Here is a 21,231-nt window from a genome sequence, read left to right as displayed (position 1 = left end):
TTGCTTACCCCCAGCCTCGTTTGCCCCGGGTAGCAAATGGACTCGTATTCCCGGCTACCCCTGCACCTGTCCAGGCTGCCCGCCACATCCTCTGTCCTGGGATAGCGGGTGGGGTTACTGGCTTCTTTTATGATGGCAGGAAGGGGCGGATGAGAGTTTTCCGGGGCCCAGGGCAGCTCAATATCGCGGGGGGGGGGGCCCCATGGAGAAAAAACAAAAAGGGTCCCTTCCCCCCCCACCCACTCACTCACTCCTCCAGTAGCCCCACTCTGATCATGTGAGCTACCCCTCCTCAGCCCCTCTCCTAACACCTCCCTCTACACACCTGCCCTGCCTCTCTCCTCCTGGTGCTGGTCCCTCCCCTGCAGGTGTCTGCCCTACTGCTTCACCCCGAGAATTCCCTGCACCTTCCCTTACCCCTGCACCCTCCTGGTGCCTCCCTCTTCCCTCACTGCCCCTGCTGTACCCTCTTTTTCCCTGATGCCTGTTACACCTTGGTTTGGTGATGTGATGGGAGCCTCAAGGGTTAAAGCCGACTGCCCAGTGAAAACTACTGGATGATGGTGAAACAAATGATTTTTATTAAGTGGTCATAACCAGCAATTAACAAGTAGGTGTTTAAACTAGCAATTGCTCAGTACTTTTACAGCGTAGAAAAGCTTGGGCACAATTATACCCAACTGATTACAATTCTTTGATTACAATTCACTTATATCAAATCGCTATCCCTAATTCGCCTAAGGCAACGTAGCATACAAATGAAAAATACAAAAAACAAAGCCAAAGTAATGATAATAAAAGAACCATCCAAAGCTAGCCCCTCTATGGTTATTTTAGGACAGCTGGTGGAGTTAGTCATAAATCTACTTTTACAACTTAACAACTCCGGGGCTTCTATTTCTAACACTTATACTTAGCCTAAATACAACACTACTATACAACACAAGATTATACAATTTATACAATGTGGTTAACAGAACTTAGATACATTTTACAGAATTACACAGTGAAATTAACACAATTTAACTGTTAATTAAACCAATAACTAATACATTTAAGCAATACTTACAAATCCAGCAACGATAATAACACAAAGACACACTAGAACTCGGAGCATGCTCAGGACTCGTGCACCCCTATATTTGATTCGAAGGGTGGGGAGGCAGCCTCAGGGTGATCAATCCTTTAGCCGGGCAAAAACAAAGACACGTGCCCTCAATACACGGAACCTCCGTCGAACAAAGGAGTAGAGGGTCTTTTATACAAAAATTCGGTGTCTAATGCCATGCTAGGGTCTGTATTTGGCAGGGCCTGATAGGCTAGTGATGAGGTAGTATGACAATACTGCCCTATAGGAATTTTCGTGATGTATGCATGATCCCCTCGTGGACAGGACCAGATGGGGGATAGTTAGTGTGAGACAACTGTGTTTTATTACCCTATGTTTACTTTTTCCCTTGCCCCTAAGACTGGTCAAGCTACGGTCAAATGAGGCTTATCTGTAAATTCAGCTAGGCGTTATCTAGTTATGCTTACCTCCCTATTTTCTTGGTGCCTTTGAGTTCCAGGATGCCTATAAGATCAAATTCCATTCACCAAACTGCATTGTGCTTCCCATGCTCCTCTGAGTATCTGGGTTTTGTGTGAGGGGCCTTGTGTGGCAGGATGGGCTATACGCGAAAGCCGTGGACAGAAAAAGCCTGCTTTACAACAATGTCCACCCCCTCACCACTCTCTGCCCCCATTCGCCTCATGCCTCTGTGCCCTCACACATGCCTCGCTCCATCCCCGCCTTCCTCACGCCCACCCCTCCTTTCAAGCCTTCTCCCAGCACCTCCTCCCCCTCCCCCCTTTAGCCCGGAATGCCCTTACCCTCTCCTCTCCCAGCATCACCGTGTCCCCCTCCCACTAATACCTTCCCTTCTGCCCTTTTCTTCATTGTCTCCACTTGGCCCCCTGGCATTTTTCTCTCCTCCCCTTTCTTCTCCTGACCTGCTCCCTCTCCCCTCAGCACAAGCCCCTTCCTCTGCCATCCACCTTCTGCCTTCCAGTGTGCAGGGCGGCCGTGGCCATGGCCCAGGCTCCAGGCCACATGCAGAACTGTGCAGTGCAATGCTGGGCTGCGCGGTTTTAAAGTCCTGGGCCATGGCATCACGCCACGCTATGCCCCGGAGTCTCCCCTCTCAGCTGTTGGGCGGCGTTTCAGTATGCCGCGCATGTGCTCCCTCGGCCCCACGTGGCCCGTACTGGCCAGCGCCGGGGAATTTCAAAAGTGCGGGGGGGCTGTGGCACCCCACCACAATCCCCCTCCCCACCTCCTCCAGCAGCCGCCGGCCGGCCCTTCGGCAGATGGCCCACCGGGAAATTCCCGGTATCCCGCCGGGCCAGTCCGCCCCTGGCGCTGGCGCAGGGCCTATTGAAACGCAGGGCCTGGGGCAGCCACTCCGCTCGCCCTGCCCTATATCCACCACTGATGGCAGGGAAGGGATAAGAAAGGAAGCAGCTTTCCAGTGATGCTGTGCTGTGACACCTTTACATTTGTATGCCTCATTTTGTCAGTAAGTAAGTCTGAACTCAGGTGAGACTTCCTTGGGGGTACAGAGGACAAATCAGACCCCCGAAAGCAAATTGTGTTGTTTAGGATCCCCCTCTATCAGACTCTGCTACCTGTGCACCTGTTACAGACCAGAGGTGCTTTTTGTACCCTCTGCTCTGGTCCAGTTCCTCTCTCCTTCCCTCATTTTTTCCTCTTGAATGCCTCAGGCCAGTAAATTTTTTCCTCCTGCCCAGCCCTGTCTACAGTCGCTGCTGCAATTTGTCCCCTTTGCTCCTTTTAAACCTTCTAAAGAACAGACTTTATTAATATTTTTGTTCCTTTGATCTTCCTCTTCTTCCCTGGGCAGAGCAACCAGGCACTGCAGAGAACAAGGATGCCCCAGGTCCCGGGAGCCGAAGACGGTGATGTGGGGAGCCAGAGTGGAGTGTGGCATGTGAAATAATCCTTGTTGAAGACAAAAGTGATCCCCAGAAAGAGACGCTCTCCACTGGGATCAGCCCTCCGGAGGAAAAAGATTTGGCCAACATCAGGCCCTTTCTTATCACCACCCTCATGAGATAGATGGGCTAGGAGAGATTTGTGAGAGCTTATGGGGAGTGAGGAGTCACACCCTTCAAATTTTAACTGCTGAACCTGGTAGTATACTCCTCCCTGGCCCCAGGAGTAGCTACTGACAAGGGGCACAAAGGGCAGGAAAGCAAACGGCTCCAAGTGACCGTGGAGTTCATGATGCCAAGCAGTTAGACACAGGGATGCTGATGAGTCTGTCCCTCTGTCCAGATGTTGTATATTCCATCCCCCAAAGATGGGGATTTGACCAGATGGACCTGTTGGCCACCAGGAGCAACAGAAAATGTCCTGTGTTCTGTTTGAAGCACAATCTGGGCTTGATCACAGATGCATTCCTGCTATCCAGGGAAGACCACTTCCTATATGCCTTTTCGTGGTTCCCACGTGTGCACAGGGTACAGCTCAAGTTTCTCAGGGACAAAGAGAGAGAGTGATTCTTCTGGCCTGTTGTCTAACCACTTCATGAGCCAGCTGGCTATAAGCTAAGATTGTAGACCAGGCTCATTGTTCTCTCTGTAAATGGTCTTGGTGCCACTAGATTTGAACAGTATACCACACCAATAAGGTGTGTGGGTAACACAAGTGCCTGGATAGAAAGACACGTTTGTTCATGACTCTTCACATCTCTTCTAGGCTTTCCAGACCTCAGAAAATCCTATCCAGGCAAGGGCCTCCCTAGAGATTTTTCAGATAGGTTCCATTCATCTGCCCCTCTAGATTCAAGCTGTGTTTGCTGGTGTACCATGGTCTTGGGCCCCTGGATCCAGACATGCCTCAGACAGGGGCAAATATCTGCTTGTAGCCTGGGAAAGCATCCCAGAATCACTGGCCATTGGCAGAGAAGGTGCTGTCCTCCTGAATTTCGCATGCCTGTACCTAGCAAGAAAGCATGTTGGCCACCCCTACTGCCTGGGGAAGTATGTATCAGAAAGTAAGTGACTGACAAGGATTTATGAGCAATATTGGGCAAGCTGTTCACATGAGCTCTCAGTGGGTTGCTGTGGTATAGAAGGCTAAAGTCATCATTAGCCATATGAACTGAGCCATGAGTAGGAGAGGGAGGTGATACAGCATCTGTGGGACTAAGATTGAAATAGTGCACCCAGTTTTAGTGCCCACCTTTGAAAAAGTTGTTGAGAAATTGGATCCAGGGCAGCCAAAGTCACCAAATGTTTTGAGAGCTGAAGAAAACTGTCTTCCAGTGTGTCAGTGGAAGAGCTCAATTTGTTTAGCTGATAAAAGATCGAGAGATGACTTCATTAATGGAGAAAAAACATCAGGTATTAAATGGCTCATTAATCCAACAAAGAGAGGCATGGCAAAACCCAGTGACTGGAATGTGCAAAGAGACCAATTCCTATTAGAAATAAGGCACAAATATTCAACAGTCAATATGATTCACCACAGGAACAAACTCCCAAGGGAAGTGGCGGACTCTCCATCCCTTGATGTCATTTAATGAAGACTAGATGTCTTTCTAGACTGAGTTTGGTGAAAAACTAGCTCCTGTGCCATACAGGAAGCCTGTGATGTGCAGGTCAGATTAGATGCTCTAATAGTCCATTCTGGTCCCAGTCTCCTAATAAAGAAAAAAAACCGGGTGTAGCCTCTGGTAACATCCCTAGCTCCAGTGCCTGTGGGGCTCTTGCTGCATTTCAAAGGCAGAGGTGCAGCGGGGAACATGGAGTGAGCAGGGGGCTTTCGCTACATTTCAAAGACAAAAGTGCTGCAGTCGGGGCTGCTTGAGTCCCTGCTTGCCCCGGGTTCCCTGCTGCACCTCTGCCTTTGAAATGTAGCAAGAGTCCAGTGGGCTCTCAGTACATTTCAAAGGAAGAGGAACAGCGGTTGGGACTTGGCACCCGCAGGGACTGCTTGAATCCCTGGTCACGCCATTTCCCTGCTTCACCTCTGCCTTCCCTGTCCCCACCATGGAGACAGTGGGTGGAACGGCTTTTAAGCCGGCTCCCCCCAGCCCTGGCTCCTGCTCCCTCCCTTTCTGCCTCTGATACAGAAGCAGCAAGTGGGCGGGGGAAAGCAACTAGTTGAGCACTGACTTTACCTGATAAGCCTATGCTTATCAGGTAGTCAACTAGTCACTTACATCCCTACCCAGGACCTGACCTTGCATGTGTAGGAGTCATGCACAATTTGGACAATGTGCGGTTCCCCACTATAGAGGCCTGAGGTCTGCAGCTGGTGTGGGTGGAGCAGGGAGGTCCCTGCTTCAGAAGCTCTCTTTTCCCTAACCCTGCACCTGGGGTGTGCAGGGCCAGAAGCTCAGGTTCCTGCATACCGTCCACCGCATGTTTCTGGCTGCACAGCACAGAAGGCAGGACACACTGGAGCCATACCTGCTGCAAAGCAGCTTTGATGGAGCGAATTGTGTTGAGCGTGAGTCAGTGCCTGGCAGCTGGAGGGAGACCTGGTATGGGCAGAGTTTCCCCATGCCAATAGGTGGGGGGCTGTGTGGTGCTGGAGGCGCAGCAGAGGGCAGGGATTGTTGGAGTCAGAATTGGGAAGAAGACAGGAGAAAGCCTGAGTTGGTCACTAGTGAGCAGTGGGGTGTTGAAGGACTGCAGAGGCAGCTGAGGCTGGGAGACATGGAATGAGACAGTCCCAGCTTTGGATGGTTTTGAATGTGGGCAGTTTTGACAAGAAAGAGGAGAGAGAGCAATTGGAATGAACTTGACAGGACTCCTGGGAGGGGGCCAAGTGTGATGGGCAGGAAGGAACTGGGGGAATGGGAGAAGGATGGGAGGATTTTGATGGCTCTTGTGGGCGCTGGCTATTTTAGGGTCTCCCAGGAGAGAGCCAGTAGGAGCAACACAGACCTGCCTGGATTCACCATCATTCTCTCAGAGTTTGATGTAAGTAACCTCTGAGCCCAGCTTCCTGACTCCAAGCATTGGTGGGCTGTAGGATCCACTGCTGCAGGGGCTGTGGACTAGGAGTGTTCCCTTTGGGGAGGCAGAGTCAGAGCAGGGAATGAGCTTGGCTTGAGTCAAGTTCTCCTTTTCCTGGTGAAGTGGTGACCTTAGGCCAGGGGTGTCCAAACTTTTTTCAAAGAGGGCCAGTTTTGATGAAGTGAACATGCGTGAGGGCCGACCATTTTGCCTGACATTCTTTGAACCATTAAAATTAAATGCAAATTAACTATTTTATGCAAAGTTTATTGCAAACGGCATACTTTTCATTTCGTCACATGGGTGACAAATCTAAACAGGTGTTAAATCACTCTGCCTTTCATATCTGAAGGCCAGATGAAAAAAAAATCCAGGAAGCTGAAATATATGTCAGGAACATTGTAAAGTACATTACATATTATTGGTAATAAAGGTTGTCTGTCAACTTTTAAGTTCAAAAAATATGAACAGGAACATAACACCAAGTATACATGTTGTGTCCAAATATATTTATAACTGATTTAGACCAACTGACATTAACTGAGATTTTACAATGTATTCATCTCAATACATATGGATTCGTTGGGGGCCATAAAAGATAGATATTGCCAAATTACCTGTGGGGCCGTATTAAACCGGAACACGGGCCACAATTGGCCCGCGGGCCGGACTTTGGACATGCCTGCCTTAGGCCATGCTCCAACCAGGTGTGTGCCTGATCCTGGATCCCTTCTTGGCATCCGGGAGCAACTTGAGGCTCCCTTGACCTAGAAAATAAAGGGTCTGGCTGTAGCTTCTTTCCCCCAGCCTCTCCTGTAGAGGGACTGTGGGGAAGGAAATTCCTGGCCTCGAGGGGCAGGGGACTGAGAAGTGAGAGAAAAATGCTGATGGAGTCCCATCTCTCCCTTCCACTAGAATCACCAGAATTCCCTAGTATGGGTCTGTTCATCGGTGATCCAGACAAGGACATCAGCCAGCAGGCCAGGGGAGATGTTTATCACGTCTACCAGCTGTTGCTGCACCAGAAGGGTAAGAAACTCAGCTAGGAAATGGGAGCCAATGGACTGAGAGTGACTGCACCTGGGTAATGGGACCCCATCTAATTTCTCTCAGATGGATCCCAGCTGGGGAAAGAGTCTTTCTCTGTCTCTGTTCTTCACCCCCCAGGAGTTCTATTGGTCCAGGAATGCAGGGAGGACTCTGCCCACTGTGCAGCCACCAATGGGGTAGGAAGGACTCAGACCCTGCCAGCACAGTGACCAATGTGTGTGTGTGTCTCCCTCCCATGAGGCAGAAGACCTGTGATGCTGTGACTGGCACCAGGCTCCTGGGATACAGGAACACAGCCAGGATTGGGGAGGTAAGGATGCAGTATGACAGTTCAGGGAGTGGGGCTGGCTGGGTCTTCTGCAGTCCTGTCCCTAGGAGGCAGCCACAAGAGCCCGCTCCTATTCCCAGCTGAGTTCCCTATGCAGCACCCAGAAGGAGAGGGTGGTGTTAAGGCTCCCACATTAGAACCTCACTCGTTGCTGTGATTTATATCTGACAGGGACCCATTGCTACATGGCATAAGGCGAATCCCCACATGGGGGAGTTAATGGAGGAAGATGATTGTGAGATTCTCTCTGCTCCTTGTGTCCCTACCTAGCTCATAGCTGAGGATCTGAGAGGAGAGCATTTTGTCAATGAGCCACTATTACCTAGCCAGATCCTGGCTGGATTACTTGCTCCCTGTATAAGCAGATGGTTTTGGTATTCCCTCAAGGTTTATGATGCTTCAGAGTTTAGGTCGCCATATTCTCTGCTAGACTTGAACAGGCTCTGCATGTATTCAGTTTTTTATTCCTTGCTTTCAGCATAATTTTCCATTTTAACAGACATGCCAATGCAAATACAAGATGAAATATATATTCCCCTTTCCCCAAATATCAGATGTTTTAATTTCCATATAGTAAGCATACATTTATCAGGGAATCTTGCAGTGAACTAATTTCAGTATAAAATGCTTGAGATAAAAATAATTAATTTGTAGAACACTAAGAGCCTTTTTAAAAATTAGCAAATTTTTGAAAAGGTTATTAGTGTTCTATAAATGTAATGATTTTTGTTGAAAGTGTTTTATACTGAAATTAGTTCACTGCGAGATTCCAAATGTATGTAATAAAGCCGCTGATCCTAAAGTAGAACTAATCTTCATTTTCATGTGTGTAGGCAATAGAAAGGAGTATGTGCTTCCCAAAGCTTCAGATATTGTATACAGAAATAAGGGACCTTCCCACATGACGACTAATCCACTCAAAGTAGCTGGCTACTTTTGTGTAAACTCCAGGGTATCCTTGAACTCCGCAATTTTCACCCCAACTCACAATGCCCCACACATATGCCCGGTTATTTGAATCCAGACAAACCAAGGGTCCTCCTGAGTCACCTTTACAGGAATCTATAGAACCATCAAAAGTACCTAAGGCAAAAGAGAGAAGGGAAAAAAAGCACAGGCAAATTTGTTATATGCATTTTTCCTCTTGTGAATTCTTTTGAGTTACACTAGTATAACTTCAACTAATGTTTAATAAATTTTTCCCAGCATCCAAGAGCAGAATTCAGACCATTGCTTTTGATATTATTTCAAAAGTAATCCAAGAATAATGGAACAATTGGTATTGTGGGGGCTCTGACAACCATTGAACCAAATTGTAAATCATGTATATAATGGAAACCTCTTCAAGTCACAGGGTGCAGCAGCACCTTCCCCACCACCACCCATACCCCTGTAGTTTCATTACCTTACCAAAATAAGTGCCAAACCTGCTTTTTAACTGTGTATAATGCTTCTGAAAATAAAGTGTCAAGAACATGAGACTACAACAGGGTTCTCCCTCTAAGCAGTGCATCTGCATGGCCGCACACAAACATTTTTAGGCCTGTTTGCCTCACCCGCAGAGCCATGCAGCAACACACACCTTCCTGCTAGACCGGAAGGTCAGTGTCAGTGGTGGGTGGCTGTCCTGTCCCTGTTTGGTCAGGCTGGAGCCAGGGTGCGGTGAGGCTGTCCCAGCTATGGCAGGCGGGATGCTGCAACCTCTTAGCGGGGCTGTGTGATGGGCAGAGGCTGCTCTGGCAGCCCCGGCCAGGGCCAGAGCTGCCACATGGTGGGCAGTAGCAGCAGCTCACGTGGTCACAGTTGGGGATGGCGCTAGAACAGTGGCTGGGGATGGAGCTGGAGCCGTCACATAGCGGGTGGTGGCAGCAGCTGCTCAGGTGGCCCCAGAGCCACCACATGGCGGTGGCAGCAGCTCCAGGGCTGTCACGTGGCTCCCAAGCCTATCCTCCAGCTCTCAGCTGCAGGACTGGCCAGGCAGGAGGCCTCCTGGCAGCAGCCTTGGCTCCCTGACCCCAGGAGCTCCTGGTTGGGAATGCTGGGCAGTGCAGCCCCAGCTCCCCCCACTTCGTCCACCGGTTGAGGGAGCCAGGAAGCCCAGCCCTAGCCCTTCCTCTCATAAAGAGCTGCCAGCTGGCCAGGAAGCAAGCAGCTTCCTAGGGGGCCAGGCAGCCCACTCCTGGGCCCACCTTCTGCAAGGAACCCTGGAGGAATGGGCAGTCTCCTCTCAGCGAGGAACTGCCACCTCCCCGATCTCTCAGCCTCCTATTCTGAGTTCCCCCCTGAATCCCACATCCCCTGGTGTAAGCCCCCCATCATGCTTATATATATAAATATAGAGAGAGGAGTGTTATGGCAGGGGGTTGCGGGTGTGGGGGTGCAGGACTCTAGATTGGGGTGTGTGTAGAGCAGCTTCCCCATGCAGGAGCAGCCAGGCAACCACCAACTCTGGCCCACAGCTGGGAGGAAGCAGTGTGTGTGTGTATATATATATATACAGTTAGTTACAAACTGCTAGGTGCCACAGTGGTGCACCGCCCAACAAGCACACATGACATCAACGTTGGTGCACAAAACAAAACTCAGTCTGCTCACGGATGGGAAATCTTAGACTACAATAATGCAGAGCTGTTGCTACAGTTCTAGCATGTTACATATGTGTTTAGCTGCTCTTTTAATAAGAGGACTTAAGTCCCCAACATTCTTCATCTACTTTTCCCTGTACATCTCAGTGGGGTGTTTCAACTTGAGAGGGAAGAACCAACACTAGCTAGGAGGGTACTTTAGTCTTCATGCCTCTAAAAATGTGGTCTTTCTTCTGAGTTTTCCCCAAGTATGTGTCAGCTGTTGCTGATTGTATTGTTATGTTTTGTGGTACAGATAGTGAGGTCGGGTGGTCAGTTACATGTTATGCAACTTTTACTTTGGGGAAGAGAAAGCTTCCCCCTTTCTTCTTGTTGTCTATGAAGTTTCTAAGTTCTCTACAACTTCATCTTTGATTAATATCTTCAGCTTTTGTACAGTTGCCTCTTGCTGCAATAGCTGACAGCTTTCCACACAAGTACTATTATCAATTGAAAAGTGTGACAGACCTAGGAGACAATATTCAAGTGTCCCACAGGACCCCAATATCTTCAGACTGAATTCACTCTCAGTTTAAATGCACCACTTTTCACTATATGTCTTTCTTTTAAGCTTGCCTTTGGTTACTTGAATTAAAGGAGGGACAGAACCAGTGTTCCCTCTAATCTTTTCCATTCATGTGCAGAATAATTTTTATGTGCACTGAGGCATGTGTGAATGTGCATCACCAATAGAAACAAAAAATCTAGCTGTGGGTGCTCTGACTTGAATCATGGAATTCTAGGGCTGGAAGAGACCTCAGAAGGTCATCAAGTCCAGCCCCCTGCCCAAAGCAGGATCAACCCAGCCAGAGATTTGTCAAGCTGAGACTTAAAAACCTCTAGGGATTGAGATTCCACCACCTCCCTAGGTAACCCATTTCTAGCAATTTTCAAGTACACAAAAGGGTGTTACAAGGAGGAGGGAGAAAAACTGTTCAACTTGACCTCTGATGATAGGACAAGAAACAATGGGATGAAATTACAGCAAGGGAGGTTTAGGTTGAACTTCCTGCCAGTCAGGGCGGTTAAACACTAGAATAAATTGCCTAGGGAGGATGTGGAATCTCCATCACTGGAGATATTTAAGAGCAGGTTAGACACACACCTGCCAGGGATGATCTAGACGGTGCTTGGTCCTGCCGTGAGGGCAGGGACTGGACTTGATGACCTCTCGAGGTTCTTTCCAGTTCTAGTGTTCTATCAAAGCTTACAGGGAACATTGGAGAGCTTGAGAAAGCTTGAGACAATTCTTCTAGTAGCTTGAAGTTAAAAATTTGAATTCCAGGTTCTTTCTTCAGCATTTGGAATGGCAGTCCATAGTACTAAGAGTGCTTTAAGACAGCGTTTCCCAAACTATGGGCCGTGGCCCAGTACCGGGCCGCGGGAAAAAAAATATCAGGCCTCAGCGTGGCTGCCAGGGTGTCCTGGGCTCCCGGACTGCCCGTGCAGCACCAGGTCCCCCAAACCCTCAGCCGGGCTGGGTGGATGCAGCCGTATGTTTCAGGCTCCCGGCAGAGGCATAGTGAGTGTTACCAGGTGAGCTCTTATTGCTGGCGGCGGGGGGGGTTGGATATGGGCCACAGGGAAGCAGGGTTGGGGCAGTGGAGCTGCCCAGGAGAGATAGGGAGGGGAACCGGCCGGTGGAAGCAGGTTTGGCCGGGGGAGGGGGCAGGGGACAGTGAGGTTAGCTGGGGGAGATTGCGGGGCTGGCTGGGGAACCGGCTGGCAGAAACAGGACTGGCTGGGCTGGCTGAGAAAGATGCGTGGGGGTGGGGAGAACCGACCAGTGGAAGCAGGGCTGGCAGGGGCAGCAGGGCTTGCCAGGGGAGATCGGGAGAGAAACGGCTGGCGGGGACAGCAGGTCTGGCAGGGGTGGAGGGGGAGAAGAAGGGAAGGGAAGGGGGAGAGAATTGGCTAGCGGGAAGTGGGACATTTCAGGCCGCACGCAGATCCTGAATAAAAATGTAAAAGCAGTGCCTTTTAAATATCCCCACTGCTGATAGTGAGGTTTAAAGGCACCACAATGTGTCAGAATGGAGAGAACCTGGTGCATTCACCATCCAGAATGAGAATATGGATAAAAAATTCCAAAGATGGTGTCGGCTTTCTGAAAATAAATGAGCCCCTTTTCAATACATGATGTGGTGGTGCAGGGTTTTATTGGATTATGCTGGTTCTGCTGGCAGAAGCAGAGCTGGCCCGGGGGGAAGGGGCAGTGGGGCTGGCTGGGAAAGATGGGTGGGGGTGGAGAGAACCGACTGGAGGAAGCAGGGCTGGCATGGGCAGCAGGGCTGGCCAGGGGAGATCAGAAGAAGCAGGAGAGAACCACCAGGCTGCAAGTGGGTTGGGGTGAGCGGGGATGGCCAGGGGGGAAGCAGGAGGAAGAGAATCGGCCAGCAGGGAGTGGGACTGATCTGGGCACACGCAGATCCTGGGGTGCTGCCCATCCCGTGCATGGTCCGGGCGAAGCACAAAGGAGTCCGGCCTCCTAGATTCCATTTTGCCACCTCTGAGTAGTTGTGATCTGCCTGGCTGGTGGACACACTCACGCAGCACGTGTTGATCAGCCAGGAAGTTGGCAACTACAAACTGATACACATAATGATAATAATAAAACGTAATTAATTAGAAAATACCACCCATTTTCTATGTCCGGTATTTTCTCAATTTGTTTCTGGACAGAACCCTCAAATACCAGACTGTCTGGTACAAAACTAAACACCTGGCAATCCTACCCCTCCTAACACCCTCACTCCTAGCCAGATACCCTACCCCCAGTCTGCTCCTGCTCCCGCCTTCTGGAGTGCCCGTGCGGCGCTGGGTCCCCCAAGCCCTAGCCCGGGTTGGGTGGAGGATGCAGCGAGTGAAACAATTAAAATTTATTCATTTTTCATTCTCTTTTTTTATGTGATTTTATATTTTTGGGCTACACAAAAAGTACCACAAAAAAACCAGGTTCCAACTAAAGTAAAAGTTTGGGGAACCCTGGTCTACCCAGCTATCTATCCATCTTACAGTCCATTTATCCAATCCATATTCCCTTAACTTGCTGCTAAGAATATTGTGGGTGGCCGTATCAAAAGCTTTGCTAAAGCTGGCCCTGGGGGCTTTGGGAGGACCAAAACCAATGTATTTGCATATTCATCATTTGGTTAATGAATATGCAAATTAATGTTACCGGTCCTCCGAAAGCTCGTGAAAGGATTTCCTGGTCCCCGTGTCAAAAAGTTTGGGAACCCCTGCTTTAAGACGCACTTAAGTACCTTGCTGAATCAGGGCCAAAGATGGTAAAGGTCAGATTTTCAATGGCCAGTAGCTTAAATCTACATACAATCTAAAACATAACTGGATGGGGATGCAGGAATTTGCATGCATAATTCATAGAATCATAGAACCATAGAGCTGGAAGAGACCTTAGAAGGTCATCAAGTCCAGCCCCCTGCTCTAGGCAGGACCAATCCCAACTAAATCAACCCGGCCAAGGCTTTGTCAAGCCGAGACTTAAACACCTCTAGGGATGGAGACTCCACTACTTCCTTAGATAACCCATTCCAGTGCTTCACCACCCTCCTAGTGAAATAGTTTTCCCTAATATCCAACCTGGACCTTTCCCACCACAGCTTGAGACCATTGCACCTTGTTCTGCCATCTGTCACTACTGAGAACAGCCTCTCTCCATCCTCTTTGGAACCTCCCTTCAGAAAGCTGAAGGCTGCTATCAAATCCCCCCTCGCTCTTCGCTTCTGCAGACTAAACAGACCCAAATCCCTCAGCCTCTCCTCATAGGTCATATGCTCCACCCCCTAATCATTTTGGTTGCCCTCTGCTGGACCCTCTCCAATGCGTCCAAATCCTTGCATGTAATCAGAATGGCATTTGCAAATATAACTGTGTAATTATACATGCAAGGGGATCCTAAATGTCTGTATCACATTACAGCAGATCTAGTAAGAATATTTGGATCCTTACTTTATTAAGAGCTTCACTATGGTGTGTAGTTGGCCTACTTTTTGATTATTAGAGAGCACTATGCGGTAGGACTTCAGATACAGGTTGGACTTCCCTCATCCGGCACCCTGGTCCCGAACAAGGGGATTTGCTGGACCAGAGGAGGCCCCTCCCAACATGGCATGTGCTGAACTGCGGTCCCCGGCTAGCATTCCAGCCTGGCACTGCTGCTGCTTGCCAGCTGGAGTTCCCTAGAGGCGGGCCCCGAAGCTCTAGGACCAGGCCAGAACTCTGCAGTCACTTCTGCCCCCCTGCTATCTCCTAGCCACAAGGCCAGACTCCTTGCTGCACCGCCTGTCCCTCCATACTCCCTCCTTCGACATGGGGCTCCCGGCTGAGTTGCTGTGCTCCGTGCATGTGGACCAACCTCCCTATACCTGGGCTGTATGGTTCAGGAACATCCATTGTCCTGCTGGACCACGGATGTTGCCAGAGAGAGAGTCCTGGTTAAGGGAGGTACAAGCTGTATCTGGGAAGGTTGACTTGATGACACTAGAAAGAAATAGTATAAGAGTGATTAATTTACTTGCCTGCACATTCCATCTCTTTAAAAAAGCGTTCTTTATAGATTTCTGAACAGTTTGGAAATAAATGAATGTTGCCCCATCGAAGAACAAACTGTTTGGTATAACCTAAGAAAGAAAAGAACGTTTGAACGTTTGAATGTGCAATACATTTTAGATACATTATCATGAATCAGATGTTTCACCCTTGTTTTCCTGACTCAGTATAATTTGTTTTATTATATACAATACATACCTTAAATGCATGCATACTTTCTCCTTGTAAGCACATCAGTCAGATAAAAAGCAGTACAATTCAACTGCAGAATCACACACAGCAGTTACATGTTCTGACACATTTTTAGTGAACCCCAGTTCTTGACTCCCTCTCTAGTTTGTTTACTTATTTTCTGTTGGTGCTTGCAATTTATAGATTACACAATATGGTAAACAGTGGCTAACTGGCTCTTGTATTTTCTGTGAGGAGGGAAAATCTTAATCTAGGAGACCTCATTTAAGAGAGGGCATTAGAAGTATCTTGGAAAATCAGAATTATTAAAGGAGGAATTACAGGCAATACTCAAGCTTTATTTTTGTTCAGTTTCAGTCTGACATGTTAAGGTCCTCTAGATAAAACTGTCATCCCATTCTTATGTTTCCCATTCTAGCACTTCAGCTTGGCTTCCTAAATGCACCTTCATCATATATCACCATGATATTGTTCACAGCAAACTGTGGTGATAGCTTGCAGTATTTTCAGTGGGGCCGACAGATTGGCCGAGCCCCTGGACAAGGTTGGGGAAGGGGCCCAGCTCTGCGCCTCCAGAAGGAATGGGATCTTGGATGAAAGGGGACAGGGTTGGGGTTAGTTTTTCCCCAGGCATCTTTCAGTGCCACATGGAGCATATCACACGTACCCCAGGCAGCCCTCAATGATGCCTGGCGCACGTCGCCTGGGGCTCCAGCGTCAATTTAATGGGCCCAAGGCTCTCGCGGTTACTATGGCTGTAGTAGCAGCAGCAGCAGCTGGGAGCTCCAGGCCCTTTTGAAGCAGGCCTGAGTATTTTCAGTGTTTAATTATTTTGTCAAAGCTCTAGAAATGTCTCTTTCTCCACCCTCCTATCTTTCTTCTTTCTCCATCCTCCTATCTTTCCTATCTTTATCGTCTTTTTCTTTTCACAAAAGAGGGGCTTCTAGATGTCAGTCACGTCATATCTTGTGGACAAACTACAAATGTTGAGGGACACAAAAAAAAAAGATAAAGAATAGTCTCCTTAATCACATGTCACTGGTGATCAAAATGGAAATGTTACTAGAGAGTAATATAATTGTAGTAGTTTTAAATGTCGCTTCCATGCCAGCTTCTTAATTGACCATATGCTATTAATCAGCTGCTGTAATTCATGAAGGAAATGATCAGTTCACCTCTTTGACAAAAAGCTCATTAAAAATGTCTAATGTTTCTACATTCTTTGGAGGACTGGAGCAGAGGCCTGCACCTTTGTATGGCTGGGCTCCAAGAAGAGAAGTGTGATAAACAGAAGGATGCAAACTTTGCATTATCCTTCCTTATGAGACATGCAGATTGGCAAATAAGTGAACAAAACACATCATTCAGCTATGCAAATTAGGTAGGATGCAGAGTTTTTACATGCTATATTCCTGCATCCTGCCCCTCTCCCATCACTGCCGGAGCTTGGCTTTTCTTACACTGTATTTTTTGCCTTCTTTTTCTTTTCCTGCTGTCCCATTCAGCTTTTGTCTGCCTTTATGTATTTCCCCCCTTTCACTCCAACAATAATATCCTCCTCATCACTTCAATTTTGAGTGCCTTCCCCTTTCTAGACCAATCATAAAGTTATGTTATTGTGTTATAAATAAAACAAATAAGCTAAAGTAGACATTTAACTAACATGACTTCATTGATCACTGTACATGTATGTTGTAGTCCTTCTCCAACAATTTGGGACAAGAGTAGAGTTTCTTTCTAAAAGTTTGTACAATACTCAGCATGCTAAGATTCTGATATAGATGTGAGCCCTTAGACATTACCATAATATATATAATTCATTATTGTAAATGAAAAATCACATACCCTCTGCTAGTCCCCAGCCAGAAACCTTGCATTGATGTCCAGCTTGGAACAAATATTCTGACCAAGGAATGCAGGCAGGTATGCTGTGTGCTAGTGAGCATGGCTTTCCTCTGTCATTACTTTTTATCTCCAGCAAAGCAATATCATTCTGATAGTTTGAGGCATTATAGTTTTCATGGATTATCACTTGGTTTACTCTGAAAGTATTTGTCTCATTATTAAAGTGGATTGTATCTAATATTGCGGTCCATATCAAATACTGATTAACTCGACTTTGCCTGTAAAAGAAATATCAGTTATATTTTGTTAATACATACAAGTGCAAATGTAAGTTCTGGCTTGGAGTAAGCATTATGCCATTTAGCAATTCATCAGCATTTCTGTAGAACAAAAATAATTAATATTACATACTAAGTATTACTCCTCCTCTGTTAAGGGCTTTCTGAACTATATCAAATGTGGGGACATATTCCACTTGTTATATAATGTTGCATCTGACATGGAAGCGTACTTACAAATCAATAGGCCTAAACAGGCTGTTAGCACTGCCTCAAGGGGAATGCTAGGAGGATTGTGCTTTGGTTGTGTCCAAGCAGGTAGAGATACTCCTGGGGCAGACTCCTCTCTCCTCACCGCGCTCTGGTGGGGTTGTGCCCAAGCCACATCATGGGCCAGAATGGAGGGGATGTTGCGACCATCACTTCCTTCTCTCTGTTCATCTGTGCACCCTTTGGGGAAAGGGTTCACTTTTTTTTTATTGTATCTCTTTGGTATATATGGTCATGCCAATTTTCTTCCACCATTTGATCTGAGGAAGTAGGTCTGGCCCACGAAAGCTCATCACCTAATAAACCATCTTGTTAGTCTTTAAAGTGCTGCATAGACATTTCTTCTGCTGTAGGTTCTATTTTCTTTCCATCACCTGTGCATTGTGTAGCTTAGGATTTCATGTAAAACGTAGGAGAGATGAAAGTTGTCTTGATGCATTCTATATATGTTATAATGATGGATCCCATGGGAGTCCTGCTATATGGTCTCAATGATCCAAAAAATCAGCTCCAAAACATGATCCAAAACAGCAGATGGCTTGAGGAGAGATCCCTCAGGAAATCTGTGGTGATCATTCTCCTTCGTTCCTCCCCTCCAATGGTTGTGTATTAATGCTGTTTCAAGCAGCTTAGTTGTAGGAAACTGATTCTAGGGGGAGTCTGTCCGGCACTTCAGAGGTGCAGCACTTGCAGAGAGAGAGTAGGGCATTATAGTGGCTTTAAGACTACTGGGAGCTGGAGACAAAGCCACTTGGCTTGCAGCTCCTTGACTGTGGTATTCCCTTCCTCAAGAATAGCAGACCTAGCCTGATCACCTTCAGGACAAATGGCAAGATCTGTCTTTTTTCCATAGCTTTTCCATAACACACAACATAGAGAGAAAAGCACGCAAACCCCCTCAATTGTCTGCCTTCGGAACAGGAGAAAGTAAATTGAAGAGAATCTGGTGGCTGTTCTACCTACAAGAGAACCATGCAAGAGCAGGCAAAATAGCCTAATTAGTTTTTTTAACTCACACTTAACTCATCTTGCTCCTGATAAGGAATTCAGCTCTAAAACCACCTATTATGGACTCTTTAATTACCATAGTGATCTCTGCTGTGTAAATGCCTAGACAGACAGTATTAAAAAGCAGGAAAGGCTTTTCAAACATTAAGGAAAACCCTATCTGAAAATCCTTTATGGTAGAATCAGTGCATATGCTGGGATGAGGCTGAGTAAGCTAGAGGGAGTCTGATGTAATGATACAGACTGGGCTGAATCAACCCAGCAGTAACACTAAGAATTTAGGATGTGAGCCTGGAGATTGGTGTGCAGACTCTCTGCTTCTGAGTTTTTTATTGTTTTGTAATAGTAATTTTTGGCTTGCTGTCTTATTTTCTCCATATGCGATCAGACTCAGCAAAAAAAAAAAAAAAAAAAAAAAAAAAAAAACAGATGAGAAATACAAGAACCTATACAATGTTTTCTTTACTTTGCAAGAACCAAATAATTTCTACAATGGTTTTTACCTGACACAATGTGCAGCAGTGAGAATCCAACAGCCACCGATATAAATTCCTCCACAGTTCACTGCACCACTACCTTCTCTAATTGCCACTTGCCAGGGGAATTCACCCTATAAAAGATATTTGCATGGTTCATGTGGTAGGATCTGACCCTATTTGATCAAATGTAATATGTGACTGTATCATTAGACACATTACTTAGGTTTAATTCTGTTTTGTCAGGATACTCTTTCTAGCAAGAGTATTTTGCTAAATTATTTGCTGCAGTTTTTGCAGGTGTTCCTTCACTACTCTCCTGCACTGTAGTGCTGCATTATGTCCCACCAAAGTACAATAGCTGGGAGGTTTGCATCTCTTTGCAATGTTGCAGTATACAACTCATGCAGTTCAAAATACTACTGTGCAATTCAGTAGTTTTACAGCTAGTATCATTTTTCTTAAAAAAAAAATAAAAAAAGGAAAATTCAATGCAAACATCTTGGTTAAGAGTACAAATCAGAGCCTAACCTGGGACACACACTGAACTTCCTTTGAAGAAATAAAGTTTCTATTCAAGTCTTAATTGACTTTTCCTGACATTTTTGGGTGAGTATACACTTAAAGCTGGGGGTGTGATTCCAAGTTTGAGGAAGCACACTCACATTAGCTCTGATTGCACTGTTGTGCTAAAAATAGCATGCAGTTGTGTTGGCATGATGGGCTAGCCACCTTGATTACATTCTTATGTGACACCATAGGCAGGTACTCAGGTGGTTTGTGCGGGCACAGCTACAGTCTATTTTTAGCATAGACTGCATAGAGTAGCAGGGGTTTCTCTCTGAGCTAGGAATCATTCTTTCAGCTTGATATGCCACCTTCTGCCAGTGGCATATCCGTGTGTGCTCTCAAACGCTAAAGACAACAATGCCCATACATATTTTTATCAGACAAAGCCACTTTTGTTGTACCTTTCTAGCAGTGTTTCCTCCTATGATACGCTTCCGTCGAGTTAGTGGGTGGCTTGTAACACCACAGTTTAAATGAGGCAACAAGGTCTTAAATTTTTTTCTTTCTTTAAGAAAAAGGAAAGAGCATTTAAGGAACACATTAATTTTCATCACAATGAGGGTTTTTTTTAAATAATTTGATTTTTATGGACATAGGGACTTAGACACCTGCCACCTAGTGGAATTCACAGGCTGGAGTTAGGTGCTTGGTATACAAGGCAGAGGGCCAATGCACCCAAGAATGGAATCCTCAAAGCTAGCAGGCTGAGTGGGGGTGGGGCTGCCTAAAGCATCCATTAGGACAATCAGGGCTGGATTATGAAAGGAGCCTTAGGGATTTAAGTCCAGGGCCCTGGGATGCAGTCACTAACACCCTGATAGGCTGCAGTCTGCCTGGTGGAGTGAGGGGGGAAGCGGCTTTGTGCACACATCACTATTAGTAGTACTTGCCTATAGGCACCACTCCCATCGCTACCATTGGCTGAGAATTGTGGCTGATGAGAGCAGTGGGGGGCAGCCCCTGCAAACGCAGGGCCTCACAGAGAAACCTGTTTTCCCCCAGTAGCTACAGCAGATAAGTGCTCCAATCTTTTGTTCCCTCCTGCACACCTGGCCTGCACTTGCATACTCCCCATCCCACACCTGCACCCTATCTCCCACCCAGAATCAGGACCCCCAAACCAAGCTCACTCCTGCACTCTGCCTCCCACCCAGACTCCACATCCCCCAGCCCACTTCTGCACCTGACTTCTCTCTAAGAATCGGCCCCACCTCTGCACCTACCTCCTGCCCAGACACCACACCCTTACTGTGCTCTCTGGCAGTCCCCTCCTGCACTGAATCCCTAATTTTAGCCCCGCCCCAGAGTCCTGGTGGGGCCCCATGAAATCTACTAGCCCTGGACTACCAGAAGAGTTAATCTGGCCCTGGACAGTAGCACCCCAGCTTTCCAGTTGTGCCCGCAATTACCAGTAATGGGATCTTTCTTTTTTCCCCCTCCATTACTGCACAGTTGGCTCAGCAGAACAGTTTGGGCTACAGGTAAAATTGGGGTGAAATGGAACTAGAGAGGGAATGAGGGCAGAGCTGGCCTACAAGTGGAGAAGAGCTGAGGCAAAGTCAGGAGCTGAGCTGAGCGGCGCTCTCTCCTGCCCTGCCCGCCCCCCCCACCTCCTGAGGGTTGACCCAAACCTCGCAGGAACCGCCCAAACATTCATCTGTGTTCCTCCGACAGGGGCATGCCCCATCATTTGGGGCCCTTGCATTTGGAAGTTCAAGGAGAGAGGTGTGGCTTGAGCTCCACCCCTCAAAGGGAACTAAGGATCCAAATCCAGATCACAAGGCAGCACCTATCTGTGCTTGGGAATCACAGATGTGAACCCTCTCCTGAAGTTAGGCTTTGAAGCAGTATTTTGCAGGAAGAGGTATTGGTGTTTGTGAGCTGGTGCACAAGTTGCAGTGCTAGGCAAATTTGGACCAGCTGCCCCTCATGATGGAGGAGAGGCCAGGCCAGGCCAAATTTAAGTGGTGATGTGAAGCAACCTGGTATAG

The 21,231-nt window shown here is 47.4% G+C and overlaps 1 protein-coding gene across 2 annotated transcripts in view; it reads right to left on the bottom strand.

The window, feature by feature from the left end:
* Positions 1–6,281: 6,281 nt before the first annotated feature.
* The window catches only part of CFI (complement factor I), a 38,152-nt gene continuing 23,202 nt past the window's right edge, over positions 6,282–21,231 (bottom strand). For both annotated transcript variants that reach the window (XM_075929717.2, XM_075929716.2), the window contains 5 exons: positions 19,642–19,745; positions 18,698–18,804; positions 16,639–16,916; positions 14,571–14,672; positions 6,282–8,491 (listed from right to left, as the gene is read on the bottom strand). In XM_075929717.2, the coding sequence (XP_075785832.2) occupies positions 8,274–8,491; positions 14,571–14,672; positions 16,639–16,916; positions 18,698–18,804; positions 19,642–19,745 (809 nt within the window). In that variant the 3' untranslated portion in view covers positions 6,282–8,273. The remainder of the gene's footprint in view (positions 8,492–14,570; positions 14,673–16,638; positions 16,917–18,697; positions 18,805–19,641; positions 19,746–21,231) is intronic.

The sequence above is a fragment of the Pelodiscus sinensis genome, chromosome 4, assembly GCF_052426305.1.
Source record: "Pelodiscus sinensis isolate ZL-2025 chromosome 4, ASM5242630v1, whole genome shotgun sequence".
NCBI classification, from domain to species: Eukaryota; Metazoa; Chordata; order Testudines; family Trionychidae; genus Pelodiscus; species Pelodiscus sinensis.
Note: the sequence above shows the minus strand (reverse complement) of the source record. Positions and strands in the feature narration are given on the sequence as shown.